Raw genomic sequence first — 8,369 nt, forward strand, 5'->3', positions numbered from 1 at the left:
ACCCCATCTCTCCTAAAACACAAAATTTAGCCGGGTGTGGTTGCAGATGCCTGTAATCCCAGCTACTTGGGAGGCTGAGGCTGGAGAATCACTTGGACCAGGGAGGTGGAGGTTGCAGTGAGCCGAGATAGCGCCACTGCACTCCAGCCTGGGCGACAGCGTGAGACTTTGCCTCAAAAAAAAAAGAAAAAGAAAAAGAAAAAAAGTATTAGGTACTGCAAATGACGTATAAAAATATGTTTTATAGCCACATGGTTATAAAGCACATGTAAAAAATGTTCATCACAGCAGAGGCAAAATGATGCAAGAAAGAGCACTAGATAAAAGTCAGGAGGCCTGAACTTCAGTCTTGGCTTTGCCACTATGTGATCTACAAATAACCATCTCTATAAGCCTTAGTTTCCTCATTTATTTTGTTATTTTTTTAGTCTAATCTATTGGGGTTTTAAGTCTCCTCACTTATTAAAATGTGGTTTGATCAGAGTGAGATTCTAGATCATTAGCTCTAACATGTGGTGCTTTTCAAAAAAATTACCATAAAAGTGATACACTATAAATATTTAAAAATTGTATATGCCCTTAATTGTTTTGGTAAAAGAAAATTCCACTCTATTTTTTTTTCTTTTTCTTGTTTTTTTTTTTTGAGACAGAGTCTCGCTCTGTCACCCAGGCTGGAGTGCAGTGGCGTGATCTCAGCTCACTGCAACCTCTGCCTCCTGGATTCAAGCAATTCTCCTGTCAAGGCCTCCCGAGCAGCTGGGATTACAGGCGCACGCCGTCACGCCTGGCTAATTTTTTGTATTTTTAGTAGAGACAGGGTTTCACCGTGTTCCCCAGGCTGGTCTCGGACTCCTGAGCTCAGGGAATCCACCTGCCTCGGCCTCCCAAAGTGCTAGGATTACAGGTGTGAGCCACCGTGCCTGGCTCCACTCTATTTTTGTAACTCACTTTCCAGAGGCATCCACTCTCAACAGTTTCTTTTGTATCTTTAAGGCGTTCTTCATACATAAGCTAATACACTGCTAAGATTCTTGATTTTACCAACTGGACAGCCCTATAAATTCAAATGGAGCCTTGCCAAAATGAAAGAAAAATTACTTTGATAGCAGAAAGAAAACTACTCAGAAAGCCAACAGCAGAAAAAATTAAAATATACTGAAATAAGTATTTAAAACTTCATGTAGGGCTGGGTGCTGTGGCTCACGCCTGTAATCCCAGCACTTTGGGAGGCCAAGGTGGGTGTATCACCTGAGGTCAGGAGTTTGAGACCAGGTTGACTAACATGATGAAACCCCATCTCTACTAAATACAAAAAATTAGCCAGGTGTGGTGGCGCATGCCTGTAATCTCAGCTACTTGGGAGGCTGAGGCAAAAGAATCACTGGAACCCGGGAGACAGAGGTTGCAGTGAGTGGAGATTGCACCCTTGTACCCCAGCCTGGGCAACAAGTGTGAAACTCCATCTCAAAAAAAAAAAAAAAAAAAAACTTCATGTGTCACCTCCTGTTTGTGTGATGTAATGTGAGTAGAAGACATATGACAAGAAACTTCGGGTGGGAAGTTTCTCTACAGGAAGAAACGTGGGAGGCATGGGGGAAAGGAGAATCATACTAATGTCACAACCACAGAAGGATGTACAAAGGGTGAAAAAATTCAGAGAACTGTAAATACTAAAATAGCAAACTAATTGTGAAATGCACTATGAGCTTAAGGAGAGTCAACTGTAGAAAGGATGCAGTTGTTATCTATATTAAAGCCAGCCTAGAGGGAAGTGTATATTAACATTAGGCCCTTTTCTTCACAACAGCACCCTTTGAAGATCTACATCTAAATCTAACAAGGGCTTTCACATACTGAGAAGTCAAGGGTGAAATAATTGTGTTTCTAAGTGGTTTCTTCTAATGGTGGGGAAAATTTATCACATGATGACAGTCATCATAAGAATTTTTTTAAATATAGAAAGAAAAAAAAAGAGAAAAGGTAGGTCACTGAGAAAGTAGAAAGTTCCACGAGAATAGGGCAAAGTCCTCTCTAATGGCCAGACTATTAATTTCCCTTTCATCTGGGTACCGGAGAATATTTAAACATTAAGTAAGGAATGTGTTATATAGAGAACCAAGCTTTCAACATCTGTAACCACGTAAACAAACATAAATTTCACTTAGATATGTCCCCATTTTTACCCCTGTAGTCCCATTTTTACCCCTATAGTGTAAAAGGATACCACTTTAGACTGTAAAGAATGCTTAAGGGTAACGTAAGAACTGCAGACTGGACAAGGATCCTGTTCTGCTGGTCTAACACATTACTAAGTCCGCTTTTCCAAAGAATAAAAATACAATTCTGTAACATGTAAGTCACAAGTCTAACAAACTAAACTATAAATTACCTAATGATAATTACAATATTAAGAAATTAACACTGGTATAGTCTTTACCTGGAATTTTTACAACCTAAATACAGCATGATGGATAAAAACTAAAACCACAATTTGGAATTAATTTGGAGGAAGAGGAAATGATGAATTTGTATTCCATACTGTAATTTTAATCCAGTGTATGACACACTGTAAAATTTGTCAAAAAGTTGAAAACAGTAAAGTCTGAGAACCAACCTATGTCTCCATAAAAGAAAAAATGATTAGTCAAGGATGAGTGAATTCTAGGACTGTAAACTTTACCAAATCTACCTTGTCTCCAGATACTAAAAACACAAACAGAATTAGGGAACTAAAATCATTCTGGTTTCCTGAACCCTTTAGGTTAAAAGGAACAATATTTCCTGACACCGGAAAATGGTGAGTAAGCCTTGCTTTCACAAGTCAGTGGGTGAGGCTATGGTTTTCAAACTTGGGTGGAATATTATTTTAAGAGTCTTTAAGGGAAATTTTTATCATTAAAAGATTACATTAGTTACAACACAGCATAAAACTAAATATATAAAGCAGTACAGGTCTCAAACTTTTAAATTTCAGAGTCCAAAAAATGTTATGATCTCCCCATTTTCTCTCTTCTCTCTCTTCCATCACCTCTTCCCAGTACATCAAATAAAACCAAGCCAGCTGACACACACAAACTGGTTTAGGAAGCTAAAGGGCTGTAGCAGTCAACATGAGCCAGGAGTGGCTTGTGTGCTACCTGCTAACTCTAATCATCAGACTTTCCATCTAAAGCTCAGAGAGAATAAATTACATGGGAATCAGGCCCTAAAAGCCTTTTCAGAAGTCTTCCATTTGACAGAATAGCACATTAGGTCTACCCACCATCACCCTGAGTGGGCTTAGCTACTTGTGTCAAGGTCTCCATAAAAATACAGATTTCAAAAAAGAATTTTGCAATACACATTCGAAGTCTTGGAGGAAAGCTGCTAAGATACGACCAATAACTACTCCATGAAACCAGTCTTAAAGCAGACTGAAATAGCCAATGATGGCTACAGAACACATATCCAACTCACTAAATTTTAAAATTTAGGATTCTGTGTGCTGAAAACGATTACATTCTTTGATATTCACCTTTAACCAAAATACCCACTTCATTTCTAAGAAGACAAAAATGAGGAAGTTAAAATATACATTTGCCTTCCTTCTTGTCATACACCTTCCCACATACCAAATTACTACTGCAAAGAGCCACTATGCTATTATTCCAAAGAGTTCCTAAGCATCTCACAAAGAGATGCCTTGGTTCCTGATGACTATTATAATCATAATTATATGATTATGATCTTCCAGATCCATAGATGGTCATCTTGGATAAAGAAGCCAGTAATGAAAGTATGCTGCGGTCTGTGTTTCTACTTACCCTCGATGACATCCTGGGGGTGAGAAGTCCGGTCACTGGGTGGATCCAGTGCAACAGTTGCCAGCGAAGTGGTGGCCCCAGACATCTCACTCATAGGCTCACTCCGGCTTGTTTCAGGCACGCTTTCCCGGGAGCTAAATCTTACTCGGGAACTAGATCGAGAGCTGAGGTCTGGACTGGTGTCTGACAAACCTGGAATGTCATCGATCTTTGTCGGTGTCACCATGAACCGAACTGAAGCCATCTTGGTGGTGGTTTCTGGAGGATGCATTTTGTTCTTTTTAAGAACAAAAAAAGTGGGGGGAACCTCGCAAAATCTTCCTCTTACGCTAGCTACTTTTGACTGCAATACAAAAGGTAACTTGAAAAATAACACATTTCAATAACCTTGATTCACACCACACAAAAAGCCCCAACTAAGAATACTTCTACTCAGAATTCAAGCCGACTGCCCTAGAAAGTGCATCACCAATAGATGAATATATTTTTTAAGAGAGAAAAAAACAAAAAACAAAAAGACAAAACAATGCCAATCTTGTGTGACTTCTTTCCTTCAGAATGAAGAGCTACCTAGCTAACCCCTCTGGTCCGGGGCTGAAGGCTCAGTGCCATGGTCTCAGGGCAGCAGATGAAGCCTCCCTCCCCTCAGCCCCCAGTTTCCTGTCGAGGTAGTCCTTTATCTGATGAGTGTCCCACGGTTCTAGTTGGGCGAAGTGCGTGCAGGCAAACCTTTATCAGGCGACTATAGCGTGGATCAGATTGCAAAAAGGTGTACACCCGGCCACCTGTTGTGTATCAGGTGAATACCCCACAGGTCTGGCTGGGGGGAGGTGTATGCAAAGCCACCCGGTGTTTTTGATGTCGACAATCCACTTGGGTCTGGTGGGAAAGGTGCACATGCATAACGGGAAAAATAACCCACACTACTGACAGAAGGGTGAGCAGAGGAGGATGCAGGGGCAGAGCGGATTCCTGTCTCCGAGAGGTCGGTGGGGGTGGCGCGCCCGCTCTTCTCCTAGCAGAAAGGTCCTCGGGGTCTGGGAGGAGGTTAGCGGATCAAGACACCTCGGACTGCAGCTCAGAGTCGTGGCAAGTCGTAGCTAGTCCACTGAGCCACGGTCCGCTCGCTAGGTTTCTCCTGCGTGTGACAGGACGAGCCACCCCCTTTGCCGGAGGCGCGTTCTCCCCTACCCCCGCCCCGGCGCAGGTCACCCCCTCGTCGTTCTTCCTCCGGGTCCCAGTAGAGGAGGAGACGGTCACGCAGGCTGGCCTGACTGGGCAGCAGGGTGAGGGAGAAGGAGGTCGCAGGTGCAGTATCCCGGCGCCAGCTGATGCGGGTGCGCGCGCAGCTGTTGTTTACTAGCCGGTAACTGTTTCAGAGCCGCGGCGCGCGCAGGGTTCGCGCTGCCTGGGCTGGCGCCCCCTCCCCGGCCCGACGCCAGAGCAGCAGTTACGTGACCTGGCCTCCCCCAGCCCCGGGCCCGACGGGGTGCGCCCGCGCCGCCGCAGCCCTTCCCTTCCCTCCCTGCTTGTTCCTCATTCGAGGTGAACCTTGCGAAGAGAAGCCCGGGGGTGCAGTGAGAGGGCGGAACCGTCCCGCGGGCGCCCGAAAGCCCCGCCCAGCCGCCGCAGCCCGCGGTGACCGACTGCAGCGCGCCTGCGCTCGCCGCGGGACACGGCAGGCGGGGCGGGGCCGAATACGAGTGGCCAGGGGCACGACGGGAGTTGTAGTCCAGGGCACGGCCCGACCCGCGTGAAGAGGGGAATAATCCTTTTCCTTGGTCTGGCTGTGCTGCACACTCACTCTGGAAGTATCCTAGAGGGCGGGCGCTGCTCCTCACCCTCAGAACCCGGGGAGCCATTTCTCTTTCATGAGTGTCTCTGAAAACATCATTCATGATTTCTTTAACCAGAAACACCGCTCCTATACCTGGGAATAACCCTCATTGTAATTTTTATGTAGAGGTCTACATACAAATAAACCACTTTTATGTAAAAAAAAAAAAAAATTAAAACTATAAAGTAGGCCTGGCGCGGTGGTTCACGACTGTAATCCTAGCACTTTGGGAGGCTGAGGCGGGCGTGATCACCTGAGCTCAGGAGTTCCAGACCAGCCTGGCCAGCATAGGGAAACCCCGTCTCTACCAAAAATTCAAAAATTAGCCGGGCGTGGTGGCGTGTGCCTGTAATTCCAGCTATTCCTTAGACTGAGGCAGGAGAATCGCTTGAACTCGGGAGGCGGAGGTTGCAGTGAGCCGAGAACGCACCATTGCACTCCAGCCTGGGGGGACAAGAGCAAAACTCCGTCTCAAAGAAATAAATAAATAAAAATAAAACTATAAAGTACCTTAAACACATTTGTCCTACTTTAATTTTTTGTTGTTGTTCTTGTCCTTTTAATAAATGCTATGTCCACTTTCTAGTCAGACTGAAAGTTCCACTAAATAATACATTTTTTTATACCTGGAGAAGACGTTGATGTATTTTCTCAAATCCATTCCATGTTTTCACCACTACGTTTGTCGCTAGAATATTTTTTCTTAGTGTTTATTTAATGTATAAATGGAGGTGTTCGATAAATTCTGACTCACCAATGTTTTGTTTGAAAAGCTATTTCCTATAGCTGTGATCAAGACCTCTAAATTCAACAATCACCTGGGCCCAGAAACTGGCCCCTGGTTTTGCCTGGGGTCTTGGCTCCTCGCAAGTGGTTATGTTTAAGCAGCACTCCTAGTAATGGGAACTGTATTCCCGGAAGTTCTCTTTTATCAAATGACACACAAAGTCCAAATCCTTTCAAGGATTAAAGGATCAAAAAGGTTAAAAAGATCCTGGTAACAAAATGAGAAATCCTAATGTAAAGTGTAAACCTCCTAAAGTTTGACTCTTTATAAAGTCTGGGTTTCTTGATTCAGGCCCACAGCTTTCATCCATCCTCAGCAGGATCAATTTTTTCCTCAGGCAGGCCTGCCGTTCATTCAAACTTCAGACTTTTCCTTTATAAAGAAACAGAATTTTTATGAAACCCAATTTCCTACCATTGTATCTGCATTTACTTATATATACCACCTAATTCCAATATACTATCCCTGTTAAGACTTTTCTTGTTTCTGAGCACTAACCAAGCTCTATAAATGTGTGTCTCAGACGTTAATACCCCAGGGATCTCTTTATTTTCTCAGGGAGACACAGCCTCTGGTGCAAAATGAAGCCTCATTCCTCAGGGGATCTCTTACAGAAAAAGTCCTTTTTATATTCATGCCAGTTTGCTTTCTCTCCTCTATATTCATTAGGAATATTTTCAGGTTAAAGCTTTTAAGTCTACACAGGTGGTAGCATGGAGCAATGCTAATTCTTTTTTTTTTTTCTTTTTTGTAAGATAAAGGCAGAACTGCAGCCAACATTAAAAAAATGGTAGCAAAATTCACTTACTGACTTTGGTGCTTAAGAAACGTGTCTCCAATCATTATCCCCTTAATTGGATAAGATAACTTTTAAAAATCTTTCAGATCCAATGTTATATCCAATCCTGTAAGTGAACAAGCTAAGAAATAAAATTGCTCGACAGGAAACAAGTATCCCATTTCCACTTTCTCTAAGTTAACTCTTTAAAATCCTTCAGATCCAATGTTAAGAACCCTGCAAGTAAGTGAACAGGCTAAGAAATAAAATTCCTTGACAGGAAACAAGTATCTCATTTCACCATTCCTATATGTTTCAGTAATGTATTTCAAAATCATCTGTCTTCTATTAATTATGACTCCAGTTGAGAGATTTTTTTTTTTTTCTTTTCAGCAACCCACAACTATCCTGAACTTTTCTGCTGGGATGGTCAAATAGCAAGATCCAAGAAAAGCAAAGTCTGGCCGGGCACTGTGGCTCACGCTCGTAATCCCAACACTTTAGGAGGCCAAGGCAGGAGGACAGCTTGAGCCCAGGAGTGCAACACCAGCTTGGGCAACATAGTGAGACCTCGTTTCTATAAAAAATTAAAAAATGGGGTGGACCACTTGAGACAGGGAGGTAGAGGCTGCAATGAGTTGTGATCACATCACTGCACTCCTGCCTGGACCACAGGAGTGAGACCTGACTCAAAAAAAAAAAAAAAAAAAAGTATTTCCAGGGCATGTCTTCATAAATCACATCTGTGCTAATTTAAGTTATATCTGCTTCTGGAATCTAGAATTTTTATCATAGAAAATAAAGATTGCAGAATTAAAATACAGACTCCACAAAGCAATTTTAAAATCCGCAGCACTAGGCCGGCCAAGGTGGCTCATGCCTGTAATCCCAGCACTTTGGGAGGCTGAGAAGGGCGGATTACTTGAGGTCAGGAGTTTGATATCAGCCTGACCAACAAGGTGAAACCTTGTTTCTACTAAAAATACAAAAATTAGCCAGGCATGGTGGTGTGCGCCTGTAGTCCTAGCTACTTGGGAGGCTGAGGCAGGAGAATAGCTTGAACCCAGGAGGCGGAGGTTGCAGTGAACCAAGATGGCGCCACTGCACTCCAGCCTGGGGTACAAGAGCAAAACTCCATCTCAAAAAAGAAAGAAAGAAAGAAAG

General features: G+C 43.3%; 1 protein-coding gene across 5 annotated transcripts in view; it reads right to left on the minus strand.

Moving 5' to 3' along the window:
• SLC12A6 (solute carrier family 12 member 6) overlaps positions 1 to 5,475 on the minus strand; it is a 108,018-nt gene extending 102,543 nt beyond the window's left edge. For 2 of the 5 annotated variants that reach the window (XM_008965543.6, XM_008965551.5), the window contains exon 1: positions 3,804 to 5,446. In XM_008965543.6, the coding sequence (XP_008963791.3) occupies positions 3,804 to 4,074 (271 nt within the window). In that variant the 5' untranslated portion in view covers positions 4,075 to 5,446. Of the gene's footprint in view, positions 1 to 3,803 lie in introns of all 5 variants that reach the window. The other 3 variants (XM_008965553.6, XM_008965557.5, XM_055098820.2) reach the window with 2 other exon arrangements.
• Positions 5,476 to 8,369: the final 2,894 nt, after the last annotated feature.

This window comes from Pan paniscus, chromosome 16 (assembly GCF_029289425.2).
Source record: "Pan paniscus chromosome 16, NHGRI_mPanPan1-v2.0_pri, whole genome shotgun sequence".
In the NCBI taxonomy this organism is placed as follows: domain Eukaryota; kingdom Metazoa; phylum Chordata; class Mammalia; order Primates; family Hominidae; genus Pan; species Pan paniscus.